Source organism: Neovison vison, chromosome 8, assembly GCF_020171115.1.
Source record: "Neovison vison isolate M4711 chromosome 8, ASM_NN_V1, whole genome shotgun sequence".
Taxonomy (NCBI): domain Eukaryota; kingdom Metazoa; phylum Chordata; class Mammalia; order Carnivora; family Mustelidae; genus Neogale; species Neogale vison.
Genome location: NC_058098.1, coordinates 125711157 through 125725352, shown reverse-complemented (window position 1 = coordinate 125725352; position 14196 = coordinate 125711157). Strand labels below are relative to the sequence as shown.

The 14196-nt window shown below is 48.2% G+C and overlaps 1 protein-coding gene across 2 annotated transcripts; it reads left to right on the top strand.

Annotated features, from left to right (window-relative positions):
- Positions 1 to 783: 783 nt before the first annotated feature.
- On the top strand, positions 784 to 12100 carry FKBP1B (FKBP prolyl isomerase 1B). Of its 2 annotated transcripts, none has more exons than XM_044262546.1 (4): positions 784 to 938; positions 4693 to 4740; positions 10281 to 10393; positions 11447 to 11530. In XM_044262546.1, exons 1-4 carry the CDS (start codon positions 902 to 904, stop codon positions 11489 to 11491), a joined length of 243 nt encoding a protein of 80 aa, XP_044118481.1. In that variant the 5' UTR covers positions 784 to 901; the 3' UTR covers positions 11492 to 11530. The 2 variants fall into 2 exon arrangements, with proteins under 2 accessions (XP_044118481.1, XP_044118480.1); XM_044262545.1 differs by having other exon boundaries at positions 794 to 938; positions 11492 to 12100.
- The last annotated feature ends 2096 nt before the right edge of the window (positions 12101 to 14196 follow it).

Sequence of the window (14196 nt, the reverse complement as noted above, 5' to 3'; positions counted from 1 at the left end):
GATTCCTGGAACTCTTTTGGGTGGAGGTGAGGGGTCTGGCGTGGAAGAGGAGCTCAGGATAGAATTTACTCATTCATCCCACAGCATGAATCACTCCACGCTGTAACTAACTCTCCGTGTCCCCACCCGTCCCAAATTTCGTTCTCTGGTGATAGCGATTCTGCCTTAGTTTAATTGGTATCCGCAGGGCGCAGTTCTTTGCCTTGCAAGGTAGGACGTTCCCTGTGAGTGGGGCAGAAGGGATGGTGAATAGGGGTTTAGGGTGGTTGCAGTAGGGTAATGACTGGTTTCCTCCCTTCCTGCCATCCCATTCCCTCCCATCCCCCGCCCCCCTACCCGCCCCGCGCGTCCCCAGAATGCTCCTACATTCCGGGCAGTCGAGCTAGGGTAAATACCTCTCAGGTGTTTCCTTAACATTCTGAACTCCAGGGAGCGCATGTACTTAAAGTGTTGGTTTAGTTGCCGGCTTTCCCCTAGTCTGTGGGACCGGCTTGACTCCCCAGAGCTTAACACAGAGTACATGCTAGATAAATGTGTTGAACGGATAGATAGATCGATGGATAAATGGATGGATGCATGCATAGATGCGCGGGTGTCTCATGCCTTCCTCACCATCCTCCGGAGTTGATGACCGTAGGCCTGGCCAAGCTAGGGAGCAGCCGCGTCAGGGTCCCTTCCCCCGGGCCCCGCCCCAGTCGACCCCACCTTTCCGCGCCGCTCCGCCCCGCCGCCCCCTTCCCCGTGGCCCCTCCCCGCGCAGGTCCCGACTCCCGCCGCACCTCCTCCGGCTCTGCAGTGGCGGCGGGGAGGCGAGCCGGAGCGCCAGCGGGGCCAGGGTCGGAGCCGAGCAGGGGTCGGGGCAGCAGCGGGGACCCTCGGAGGCGGGGCCAGTGGGACTGCGATGGGCGTGGAGATCGAGACCATCTCCCCAGGAGACGGTACCGGGCGGCGGAGCCGGGGGAGGAGGAAGGGTCCCGGGGCGGAGCCGGGCGGGCGGGGGTCTGATTCAGAGGTGGCGCGGAGGGTGCTGAGTCGGGGGCGGACATAGGATGGGGGCGGCGGGAGGAGACCCCAGATAGGATTGTTGGGGGTCTAGTAGACGATCCTCCACCATCCCCTTCCGCGCCGGCTCACCTAGGGGATCGAAGGCGGTGGCCAGGAGGCGGGGGTCTGCGGCCCGCCACCGCCCCGGGGGCTTCGGGCCGCCGCTGTCGCGGCTGCAACCACTCACTTATCTGCTACTGCTGATTTCCCAGGGCAGGGCTTTAGTTAGCTCTGCTTTCCCTGTCTGCTAGGTGAGCCCTGGGGACAGCTGGAAGGGATCCCTTCTGCTTGGGGCAGCCCTTTCTAACGCGCCCCCCTCCGGGCCTCCGGTCGGGCGGCCCCTGTGGGCTGGCGGTGAGACGTAGTGGGGACCCAGCCAGTCTGGGAAGGAAGAAGCGCTCCCTCCGCCGCCTCTGCATCTTGCTTTATCCTCCCCGCCCCACTCAGCCTCTCCAGCCATCCTATACACTCCCATGGCTTTCATTACCGTCTGCAAACCCATGGCCTCCAAACTTAAGCCTCCAGCCCAGACCTACGACCCGAGTTCAAGGTGGTCCATTTATCCAACTGCTGCTCGACCTCTGCCTGGATGTCCCATGGAGACCCAATTCAGAAAGTCCAAAACAACTCGTGCTCCTTGTCCTCCCCACTCCCAAGCACTCCTCTGTTATTCCCCTTTCCCTGCCCCCGGGACTGGCACCACTACTTTACAGGCCAGACATCTCTTGCATAAATGGGTCTGGATGTGCAAGAATAGCCATTTTTAAATTTTTAAAATGAAACTTAATCCAGTTCAGAGCCTCCATTTCTGCAGAATTTGACAGACAGATTTCATGTGAGACATAACTGACAGCCCCCACCCTTCCTAGGAAATTAGAGGACCTCTTGGTTCCAGGCCACCCTCCTTGTTAAAAAGCAGTGGTCTCTCGAGGTCCCGGGCCCTTACCCCATCACCAGGCAGGTACAGGTTTCTTTGTCCATGCTGGGAACCATGATGCTGGGTCCCAGGAAGCGTCACCCTGAGACCTCTCACACCCCAGAGCCCTGCCACTGAGTTCTGCCAGAGGGCTGGAGGCCTCTTCTCCCTTCCCTGGCTCGAAGTAGCCTTTATAGTTTTCTCTGGCTATCCTCTCTCCCTGGCCAAGGACAAGGGGCATTTTCTCTTGAGGGAGATTAGATTTTTAGAGAAAGCCTGGAAGAGCTTTGGCCTTCTGCTTTCAACAGTCTAAACCCCTGAGTCCAGCAAGAAGACACGGAAGGGCCGAGCTATTGTACTGTTAACACTGGGGACAACCGCATCTTGGTTGAGCCCCACAGCAAGTCTGACAGGACTCGTCCTTCTGCTGAACATCTCTAGGCTCCATCCCATTAGTCCCCGCCCTGGTTCCGGCCACCATCATCTCTCGCCTGGATTTCTGCACATCTTCTAAACTAGTCACCCCACCTCCAGTCTTGCCTTTTTGCCTTCCATTGGGTCTCCCTAACTCACCACCTATTTTCCACACCATAGCCTGAGGACCCTTTAAAATGCATGTGTGACCTTTCCTGTCCCATTCTACTGACCCTCACCCCACCTCCCTGCCTTGTGTTTTAATGAGCCTTCCCTTTCGTTCTCCAGACAAATGGTGATCTAGCCTAGTCTTACCTTCCACAATCAAACCTCCTCTCTTTCTACAGCCCCTACCCCCACTACCACCTTCTTCTCCAACTTCACCAAGCTCCTGCAAAGTGGTTAAACACACCAGTCATTCTGCAAATATTTATTGAACACGTACTCTGTGCTAGGCCCTGGGGTTACAGCAGTGAGCCAGACAGGGCTCTCACTAGTGCTGACTGCCCCTTTGAATGTGTTGTTCTCTCTTCCCAGATTATCTCCCTTTATTTCCTCTGGCAAACTATTAATCCTTTAAGACCCAGTTTAACCCTTATCTCCTTTCTGATGCTTTCCCTGACTCCCGTAGTGTCTTCGACGTGTTGACTCAGTTGTTAACCACCCTAAGCTTTGCCATCCAGGCCTGTGGCTTTAAATTCCACCCAGATTTATACCTTCAGTGCAGACTCTCCATCTGCCTACTTGCAATATAAACTCAGATGTCTAATAGGCATTTCAAGATTGCCAACTGCTCAAATCTGCTCCTCCCCAGTCTTCCCCACCTGGAATTAGTTCACGGTCCATCCTGTAGCCCAAACTGAAAACCCAAGCATTGTACTCAATTTCTCCTTCTCCCTCCTCCTGGACCCCATCCCCACTCTGTTAATGTACCCTGTCAGCCCCGTTTCCCAAATATATCTATTTTGCTCTATTCTCTGCTGCCTCCACATTAATTCAAGCCATAATTGATTTCCTGTCTGGATTATTGCAAGAGGCGCCTAATCGTCCATCCTACACGCAGCAGCCAGAGTGATCTTATAAAATCTTAATTCAGATTATGTCATTCTCTTACTTAAAATCCTCCAGTGGCTTCTTATTTCTTATTGCACTTGGAGTTAAATCCAGCTCCACGATGCGCCCCCCGCCCCCCGCCGTGATCCGGCTCTTTCCCACTTGTCTCCCTCTCCCTCTCTTCTTTCCAGCCACAGGGCCTTCGGTTCTCTTCTGCAAATGCTCCAATCCTTTTCTGTCTCAAAGTTGATGTGCAGGCAGCTCCCTCCTCCTGCAATGCTTTTCCCAGCATCTTACTCATCCTTCAAGATTCAGCCCAAATGTCACCTTTTCTGAGAGGCCATCCTGGACCCCCTTTTCTAAAATGGCCTGTCCGTCACGTCTTTCTTTAATTTGTCATTGTGTTTCTTTTCCTTAGAGAATTATCATGATTTATAATCGTCTTGTTTATTTGAGTACTGTTTGTTTCTCTCCACTAGAATGTGAACTCCAGAGGAGTAGGGATCTTGTCTGTATGGTTTACTGCCGGGTCCCTGAAATCAGGCCCAGGCTTCGGCATGTAGTAGGTATTCAGTAAATATGTGTGAAGGATTATGCTTCTTTTTTTTTTTTTTTTTAAAGATTTTATTTATTTATTTATTTTAAAGATTTTATTTATTTATTTGACAGAGAGAGATCACAAGTAGACGGAGAGAGAGGCAGTCACAGAGAGAGAGAGAGGGAAGCAGGCTCCCTGCTGAGCAGAGAGCCCGATGCGTGACTCGATCCCAGGACCCTGAGATCATGACCTGAGCCGAAGGCAGCGGCTTAACCCACTGAGCCACCCAGGCTCCCAGGATTATGCTTCTTAATCCTTGATTGCAGCCATCATCCTGCATTATAATCTATTATTTATTTATGTGTCTGTTTCCCTGACTTCACCATGAGTTCATAGATGGCTCTGTGTTTCTGGAATCTGGTCCAGGCACGTAGTAGGCTTTCAGTTGATGTCTGGGGAATGAATGAAGGAAAGGAAAAGGAGAAGTTGAAGAAAGGAAAATAACAAGGAGAGAGTGGAGTGGAGGAATGCAAGGGAATAAAGTTCAAATCAAATAAAGAGAGGTGAAGGGACCAGCCTGGCTCATACAAGGCACAGAGCCGGAAGTAGAGCCGTGGGCATCTCCATGGTGAGGAGGGGAATGTGGGCCAGACCTTCGGGTCACAGGCACAGCTGAACATCCCAGGGGACTTTTTCCAATACCTTATTCTTTCACGTCTCTTTGCAGGAAGGACGTTCCCCAAGAAGGGACAGACGTGTGTGGTGCACTACACAGGTAGGCTCCCCTCACTTCTTGAGTCAGCCTTGTGCATACAGCAACGGGGGCTTGCAAGGATACCCCTTTCCCACTTGTCCCAGCAGGAGCTGCGTGTGGAACCAGCCTCTAGCTGAGCTAAGCCACCTCCATTCTCTTCCCTCTGTGGTGGGCAGCGTGGAGCCTGGCCCTCCTGGTCCTGTCTGATATGTAGAAGTCCCTTCTTAAAGCCCTAAGAGCCTTGATCTTCCCTGTAGACTCGTCTCTCCTCCTACAATGTTGTTAGAGAAGAGGAGGCTGACTTCCTCAGCATTTCCTTTCTTTTTTTTTTTTTTAAAGATTTTTATTTATTTATTTGACAGAAGTAGGCAGAGAGGCAGGCAGAGAGAGAGAGAGAGGAGGAAGCAGGCTCCCTGCTGAGCAGAGAGCCCGATGTGGGGCTCGATCCCAGGACCCTGGGATCATGACCCGAGCCGAAGGCAGAGACTTTAACCCACCGAGCCACCCAGGTGCCCCAGCATTTCCTTCATTTCCTTTCTTTTTTCAGAAACAGACTATTCGACTGGCTTACTATTATTGAGTACCTACTGTATGCAACATGCTGTGCTGGGCACTGTGGACACACAGATGAAAAGGGAGGATTCCTTCCTTCTTTGGGGAGTTTGGAGAGTGGGACAGACCTGTGATCCAGAGGCTCTCAGGCAGTGTTGGGAGGGTGACTGGAATGCCTGTCTCAAGGTGCCGTGGGAATGGGAGAAGGGCCCCACATCTCTGCCGATCCCTCTTGGATGCTCTATACTGGAAGGTCAGGTGGGCTGAGGAACATTCTAGATGGAGTTCCTGAGGACTGCTGGCAGGAAGATCACGAGCAGGTATTTGTTCCCAGAGGGGTGAGTGCTCTGCCTTGTGACCTGCTTCCCAATGTGGCAAACTTGGTGACAGCCACTTAGCAGACAGCAAGGCCAGTTTAATTCCTAGGACATATTCAGATGGGGCCATTTTTAGCAGTTCTCTGGGCCAGTGTGAAGTGCCAGGTTAAATCTAGGCAGACAGTGTGGGTATTTCTCAACAGCTGTGTTGTCGGTCGCTGACGTCAGTGGGCTAGAGCTGTGTTTTATCTCCCGGTGATGTGGCCTAATTACCATGAGTCCTCTGGGGCCTCTGACCTGTGTAATTGATTTATCTGTTCTACATGTTGTAGACAGACCAGTACTTATCAAGTTACTAAAACCACAACATCCTTTTGCAAAGACTTTTCACAGTAGATACAGAGAGCAGGCGATGTGCATTAAACACTAACGTTGGGGGCGCCTGGGTGGCTCAGTGGGTTGGGCCGCTGCCTTTGGCTCGGGTCATGATCTCGGGGTCCTGGGATCGAGTCCCACATCGGGCTCTCTGCTCAGCAGGGAGCCTGCTTCCCTCTATCTCCCTCTCTGCCTGCCTCTCCGTCTGCTTGTGATCTCTCTGTCAAATAAATAAATAAAATCTTTAAAAAAAAAAAAACACTAACGTTGGACATGAGTGCCTCTAGTTTAGGGAGGGACTGTTTCCTCTAACCTAGAGGGAACTGTATGGGACTTTTTGGTAAACTTCTTAATTAAATATAAGCACAGCAGAGAACGTAAATCTGAGATGTACAGCTCAATGAAATTTTTCGAAGTGATTACACTTAAATCTAACCACCACCCGGACCAGCATCTACATTTCCAGAATGAGCTCCGGCCCAGGCATCTACCTAATCCCTCCTCCTAGTCATCAGACCTCTTTGAAGGTAACCAGCATACCTTTGTCCCCATCAATTGGCTGGCTTGTCCTCTTATTGAATATCATAGAAATGGAATCATAGAGTATGCACTCTTTTGTGTTTGGCTTATTTTACTCAATATTATGTCTGTGAGATTATGTTGGTTCTTTTTTTTTTTTTTTTAAAGATTGATTTATTTATTTGAGAGAGAGAATGCACATATGAGCAGGGGGAGGGGCAGAGGGAGAGGGAGAGAGTGAGAATCTCAAGTAAACTTTGCGCTGAGCATGGAGCCCAGCATGGGGACTCGATCCCATGACCCTGAGATCATGACCTGAACTGAAATCGAGAGTCAGATCCTTAACACATTGAGTCACCCAGGGGCCCCTAATTTGTTCTTTTTTATTCCCGTACAGTTCATTGTATGATGAATAAATTACAATTTATCTTTGCAACAATTGATGAACATTTGGGTTGTTGATAGTTTTTAGCTATTATGAATAGTATTGCTTTGAACAGTCCTGTAGGTGTCTTTCGGTGGACATGTGCACACATTTTGGTTGGTATACACCCAGCAGCAGTGCTACTTGGGCACAGGATTATATAGCAACGCTCAGCTTTATCAGATACTGCCAGACAGCCTCCCAGAGTGGTCCTGCTGATTTCCACTGCCACCAGCCATGTACGAGAGTTGAAGTTCTCCTGCATCCTCATCCACACTTGGCATCACCATGTTTTTGTTTTGTTTTCGGCCCACCGAGGTGGGTGTCCGGTGGTATTTCATTGTGGTTTTTTATTTGCACTGCCCTGGTGACGAATGAAGTTGAATACCTTTTCATGTGCTTACTGGCCATTTGGAGATACTCTTTAGTCTGCTCTTGTTTTGTCCAATATAAAAATTGGGTTGGCTGTGTTTTTCTTATTGACTAATGGAAATTATTATTATTATTATTATTTAAGAGAGAGAGAGCATGGGGTGGAGGAACAGCGGGAGAGGGAGAGAGAGAATCTTAAGCAGGTTTCACACCTGCACAGAGCCTGACCTGGGGCTCAATCTCACAACCTTAGATTATGACCTGAGCTGAAATCAAGAGTCAGATGCTAAAAAAAAAAAAAAAAAAAGAGTCAGATGCTTAACCAACTCAGCCACCCAGGTGCCCCAGGAATTCTTTATATATTGTAGATACAAGGCTTTTGTTAGTTATACTGATTCAAATCACCGCCCATGCCAGCGCTTGTCTTTTTACTCTCTTAATGGCATTTTTATGAATAGAAGTTCTTTATTTTATTTGAAGATTTTATTTATTTGTCAGAGAGAGAGAGAGCGCACAAGCAGGGGGAGCAGGAGGCAGAGGGAGAAGCAAGCTTCCTGCTGAGCAGGGAGCCCGATGCAGGACTTGATCCCAGGACTCTGGGATCTTGACCTGAGCTAAAGGCAGATGCTTAACCAACTGAGCTACCCAGGCGCCCCTAGAAGTTCTTAATTTTAATGAAGTTCTACATACTGATCTTTTCCTTTATAGTTAGTACTTTTGTGTTCAGTTCAGGAATCTTTGTCCCTAGGTCATGAAGATATCCTTCTGTTTGTTATCTTGTAAAAGCTTTATTATTTTATTTTTCATATTTAAGTCTCTCATTCATCTGGAATCGGTTTTTATGTGTGCATAAGGTAAGGGTCAAGGTTCATTTTTTTTCTCCATACGGATATGCAATTGATCTAGCACCATTAATTATTAAAAAAAAATCATCCTTTATCTGCTGCATTGCCATGACACCTTTGTTGAATCAGGTCACCATATATATGTGCTTCTGTTTCTGAGCTGCATGGTTTCGGCTGAACTTGTAGCAGTAGATGACTATATATGGTCCGAAGTATATTAAGTCATGTGAAACCTGAAGAAGTTGGGAAATGAGAAAGTAGTTTTCAAAGGGAATGTGTGTGTGAATAGTCGTATGTGTACTTGTCCAAGTATGCGTCTGGGTGAATGTATGTAGATTCGTGGATCTAAATCTTCTCTTCGCATCTGTTTGACCATTGGATCTTTCTAACGAATGTGGGTGCATAAGTGCCCATGAGCTCGCACAGGTATCTCTATCTTAGCAACCTGTGTGTGTGTGTGCCTGAGTTTGTACTATCTCCTTAGTATCCATCTGTGTAGCCTCAGGGTTTTCTCCTTTGCCTGATTTTGTACCCAGAGTAAGAGTCCATTTTATTCTACCCAGAAAGCAGGAAAATGAGACTGCCCCTTGCATACATTTAAGTGGTAGGAATTAGGAAGTGGAGTCATAGATGCTCACACACTAAGCCTGTCCCTATCTCCCATGTTAAACATGGCATAACTGAGGCCATGAGAAAGGAAGTGATTTACCTAACTTTACACAGGGAGTTATTGCCAGCATGAAGTCAGAATCCCGTCTCTGAACTTACGGGCCAGATTTTTCTCTAGTCTAAAATTGCCTTTTGTTGTGATCTGCGGGGTGCAGGAAGAAATCGTGGGAGGGCATCGTTTATAGAAGGTCTGATCTGGGGCACCTAGGTGGCTCCGTTCGTTAAGCAATTGCCTTCGTTTGGCTCAGGTCATGATCCTGGAGTCCTGGGATCAAGTCCCACATTGGGCTCCCTACTCAGCAGGGAGTCTGCTTCTCCCTCTGACCTTTCCCCTCTCCCACTCTCTCTCTTTCAAATAAATAAAATAAAATAAATCTTTAAAAAGAAGGTCTGATCTTTGAGCCAATCACCAATATGATCTAAAAACAGAAAAACAGCTCTTGAGCCTTAGTCGGCAGGCATGAGACAATATTTGTACATCAGGGATGACAAGGCAACTACACTTGGAGACAGCATTGAGCTGTTCCAGCTTCAAATAGGCCCTTTTTATGGGGTCTGGTGGCCACCCTTGACTGGGTCACTTTGCTCTGTTCATTGCCAGAAGGAATGATATGGCTTTTGGGTTTTGCATGTCAGGAGAACCTTGTGAAAAGCAGGTGGGGAGGCAGCCTGAGGCAGAAACATCCTTGGGCCGAGGAAGTGACACAGGAAAGGCTGTAAAGCACAGAAGTATTTGAGAAAGGTGTGACCTGAATAGGACATGAGAAAGGTGTGACCTGAAAAGGACAGAGGTATTTGAGAAAGGTGTGACCTGAATAGGACAAGGCAGGGGGAAGCAGAGAGGGTTATCAGACAGCAGCCGCTGGGTCTGGAAGTGCCTGCACCCGGGTCTGGAAGTGCCTGCACGCAGTGTAGGCCTTTTCTGCCTGCGGGAGCTCCTGCGGGAACGGAGGAAGGAGAGTGGGTGCAAAGACCAGTTAGAGGGTGTTCCGTACACAGGTGAGACATGATGGGGATATGGTGGAGTCATGGGGTGGTAGAAGAAATGGAGAAAGTAGGTAGATTGCAGAGATGTGTAGGACTTCGTGATAGGCTGTGTGTGGGGTAAGGCAGAGCAAAGTATTGGGGTTTCTTGCTTAGGTGACAGGGCAGGTGGGGAGATTGGAAGAGGCACAGGTTTTTGCAGAATAATAATTCCATTTTATTTATTTTTTTTTAAAGATTTTATTTATTTATTTGACAGACAGAGATCACAAGTAGGCAGAGCAGCAGGCAGAGAGAGAGGAGGAAGCAGGCTCCCTGCTGAGCAGAGAGCCTGATGCGGGGCTCGATCCCAGGGTCCTGAGATCATGACCTGAGCCGAAGGCAGAGCCTTTAACCCGCTGAGCCACCCAGGCGCCCCAGGAATTCCGTTTTAGACAGGCGGCCCCAGATCCGGGAGTTAACTCCTGGCCACTGCCCTTCTCCATCCTCTTCTTGCTTTCACAGGAATGCTCCAAAATGGGAAGAAATTCGATTCCTCCAGAGACAGAAACAAACCTTTCAAGTTCCGAATTGGCAAACAGGAAGTCATCAAGGGTTTTGAAGAGGGTGCCGCCCAGGTAGGATGGGAATCCTCAGTAGGGGGCATTTGGGGAGTCTGGGCTCAGTACGCTGCTCTTGCCCTATTACAGACCGCCGTGGCTTGGCCTCTACTGCCAGGAATGCCAGCCAGATTCTGTCCTTGGCTTTGTGCCCCCACCCCTTCCCTCTCATTGCCAGCATGACCCCTTCAATCACACTGGGGGCTCTCATTCCAAGCACATCCCTCCAGGCTTGCTCGGAACTAGCTTTGGAGGCCTGTGAGCCACCAGCTGTCTGGGACTGAGGCAGCAGGAGAGTGGGGAGACCCAAGTTTTTTGTTTTGTTTTAACTTAAAAATTTCAGACTTGCAAAAATATCACAGAAATAGTTCCGATATATTCTTTACCCAGATTCCCCACATGTGAACATTTTACATAACCGTAGTACAATGATCAAATTATACATGAGTTTGTGATCAATGATACATAAACATTGATACAGAACTATGAACCAATCCATTCAATTTTGGGGGTTGGTTATTCAAAATTTAAAAATCGATTTATTCAGATTTCACCGCTTTATTCAAATTTCACCTGTCCTACCAGTGCCAGGTGTTGATGACTGCCGTGGGGAGCCCTGGTTCATGCCCTTCTCCCTCGGTCTCGGAGGCCATTCAGTGCTCTGTTAGAGTAGGTGCCTCAGCCCTCCCTACCTCGCGGTGGCCTCTGATTGCTTCATGTCTTTAATGGACTGCTCCTGTTAACTCCTTGAGTGTATATTTGGATGTGTGCCCTTTATACAACCTTTTTACGTTCTTTTGGAAGAGGGTGAGGAACGATTATGAACAAATCGAAGTCTTGGGGCCATGCGCTAATTGAATAACCAGCAGTGGTTGTTGGATGAATGGATTTGGGACTGCTTTGGTGGAAGTGACTGCCCCACAGTGAAGTCTCTGCTGGTCTGAGGCGGACTCTAAATCCTGCGTCACTCCAGTGTGCCACTCAGAAAATTCGTCTCAGATCTTCAGAGTTAACCTTGAGGATGGTGTGGGAAAATGCCATAGTTATCTTACTTTTTTCTTTTAAATCAAGCTGGGTCCTCTTTCTCCTCTCCCCATCTGCCCCCATCCCTGCTAGATGAGCTTGGGGCAGAGGGCGAAGCTGACCTGCACCCCTGATGTGGCGTATGGAGCCACGGGCCACCCTGGTGTCATCCCTCCCAATGCCACTCTCATCTTTGACGTGGAGCTGCTCAACTTAGAGTGAAGGCAGGAAGGAACTCGAGGTGGCTGGAGATGGCGGCTGCTCACCCTCTTAGCCTGCTCGGCCACTGGGACGGCTCCTCCTGCTCGGGGCTCTTGATCAGTGCGCTAACGTCACAGCCCCACAGCATTTTCCGTGCTCTGCCCAAGTTGCTCCGTATGTGTTCATCATCGTTCACGCGCATCTTTGCTTGAGGAAACTTTGGTTGCAGATCAAAGCATTTCAGGTTGTGCATTTTGCGTGATGCATGTCGTAGCCATTTCTGACCACAGAATACAGATTTCTTGTTCGCACAATCTACACTGCCTTACTTAAGCCAGATACACAAGGTGCTCAGACATGAAATGTATATGGTATACACAGAGGGACTTGAGCCAGTTACCTTTGCTGTCACTTCCTCTCTTAGAAATTCTGTTGGCTGCTGACTTACACAATGTCCTCTTTGGAAATGGTATGTAAAATAAAGGCTAAGTGCTTAACAAATTCCTGTCCATCCTTATTGCAGGAAGGAAGTGCTTTAAGGACTCCATAAGTCAGTTGCCCTTGGGAAAGAGTGGAAGGGAGCCTTCCAAGTAGCCAGGAATGATAAACAGCTATGATGTGAGTTCTGTACATGCTTGGCCTTGTTCTATGTATTTTTAAATGAAATTGCCACCAACCCTCTATGCAACCCTCTAAGCAGCCCTACAAGGTAGGTATTAACTTCCCACTCACCTCACAGGCTCAGAATTCTTCTCTAATTGAAGGGACATATTCTGTTCAAACCCCATAGCCAAGCAATGTGGCGTTAAGATCTGAACACTTTACGTGACCTTGCAATGTTTTTGGACTTAGAGGGACAAGTTCCCCTCACCCAAATGGAAAAGACCACCACGCCTGAACAAATGAAGGTGAGTTAGGTCTTGGAGCTATACGCTTACACTAGGAAGTTACTTTTGAAAAGAATGTGTGGTTCTGAGCTTGTTTTTGCGTTTATTTAGTTTTGCCCTTACACTGGGATATTATGATTCTGAACTTGTTTCCATATGTACTGCATATTTTCATCTATATTTACTGTTAAGTTATGGGAATTCCCAGTTGGGTTTTATAACCAGCCCAATGTAGAGCCTGGGGCAATATGGCTAAAGAATTTTTTTCTCTTGACATAGCTGAGAAAATTTCTTAGCCATAGTCAGGGTTATTCTGTCAGTGAGGACTTGGAATTAAGATTGAGAGGCTGGTCGGTCAGTACTTACTTCCTGCATAGATTCACCGATACGTGTCACATAATGTCATACATGAGATACGGGTCCATGTCATCTTGGCTGCTTCATCTACCCCTTTTGTCTCCAGGAAGCCTTGGGCTGTACTCCTCTGCTGAGGATCGAGGAGTTAGGAGGCAGTGCTTTAAGATGGAGGAAAAGAAATGAGAAAGAGGGTGCTTTGCTTTTAATTACCTGATCCCTGGTCTCACTTCTGTTGTGGGAGCAGACCAGCCAGAGGGTGCTGCACCCATTCCCTTCTGGTTTTTTTCTTCCTCCAGCAAGTCTTAGTCCCCAGCTTTTCTCAATGACACAGATGTCTGAAAATTTCTTAGGACTTTGCCTGTATAAGAGACGTACTCTTGTTTTCTGCTGTGACATCAATAGGATAAAATTAAAAATGGCATCAAAGACCATTTCGGGTGTCCACTGTGGGGCTGAAGAAAGATCTCAGTGTAGAGTATTCATAGGCTAGGTGGTCATGGGAGATACCCGCGAAGAAAACCAAAACACACCACTGTGAACAACTACTGGCTAGCACCTGGAGAGAATATGCTAGGCCTCACAGGTCCTGCGTTCCTGGCGCTCTTCAAAGGTGATGCAGAAAATTATGCTAACAAGTTTGGACACTGTCCTGTGAGAGCCATGTTAAGCAGGGAAGTGGTAATGAGATCTTTGTCTTACTAGTCATTTTCAAATTTCCAGTCTATTCATACAAAATCTTTCTTAGAAACCCAAATTTTAACCTAGGTGGATGTCAAGCAGCTCTGGCACACACGTCTTCACTCACACATGTGCATGAACACAAAACCATCATCCCTTGTACTCTTAAAAGCAGTCTCAGAAATAGCCTTCGATGCCTGGTGTAGAAGACTGATGAAAAGTCCATCCTCAGCATCTTAGCACACACAGGCTTGGCGCAGAGACGGTGCTCAAAATTTATCTACAGAATTCCAGTTCTTTTAAAGTGGGACAGGCCACAAAACTGCCAAACTGGAGTTTTTAAAGCTTTTTTTTTTTTTTAAAGGTTTTATTTATTTGACAGACAGAGATCACAAGTAGGCAGAAAGGCAGGCAGAGAGAGAGGAGGAAGCAGGCTCCTCGCTGAGCAGAGAGCCTGATGCAGGGCTCGATCCCAAGACCCTGGGACCATGACCCGAGCCGAAAGCAGAGGCTTTAACCCACTGAGCCACCCAGGTGCCCCAGGAATTTTTAAAGCTTTTAAGTAATTTCTACACCCAACGTGGGGCTTGAACTTACGACCCTGAGATCAAGAGTCACATGCTCTACTGACTGAGCCAGCCAGTTGCCTCACAATTGGAATTTTTAATTTTAAAA

Bases quoted from the DNA above. Each gene is read 5' to 3' on its own strand.
- FKBP1B (XM_044262545.1), top strand. From the start codon at position 902: ATGGGCGTGGAGATCGAGACCATCTCCCCAGGAGACG. The intron at 4,741-10,280 runs GTAGGCTCCCCT...TTGCTTTCACAG, and splicing joins GTGTGTGGTGCACTACACAG to GAATGCTCCAAAATGGGAAG. The intron at 10,394-11,491 runs GTAGGATGGGAA...CATCCCTGCTAG, and splicing joins TTGAAGAGGGTGCCGCCCAG to ATGAGCTTGGGGCAGAGGGC.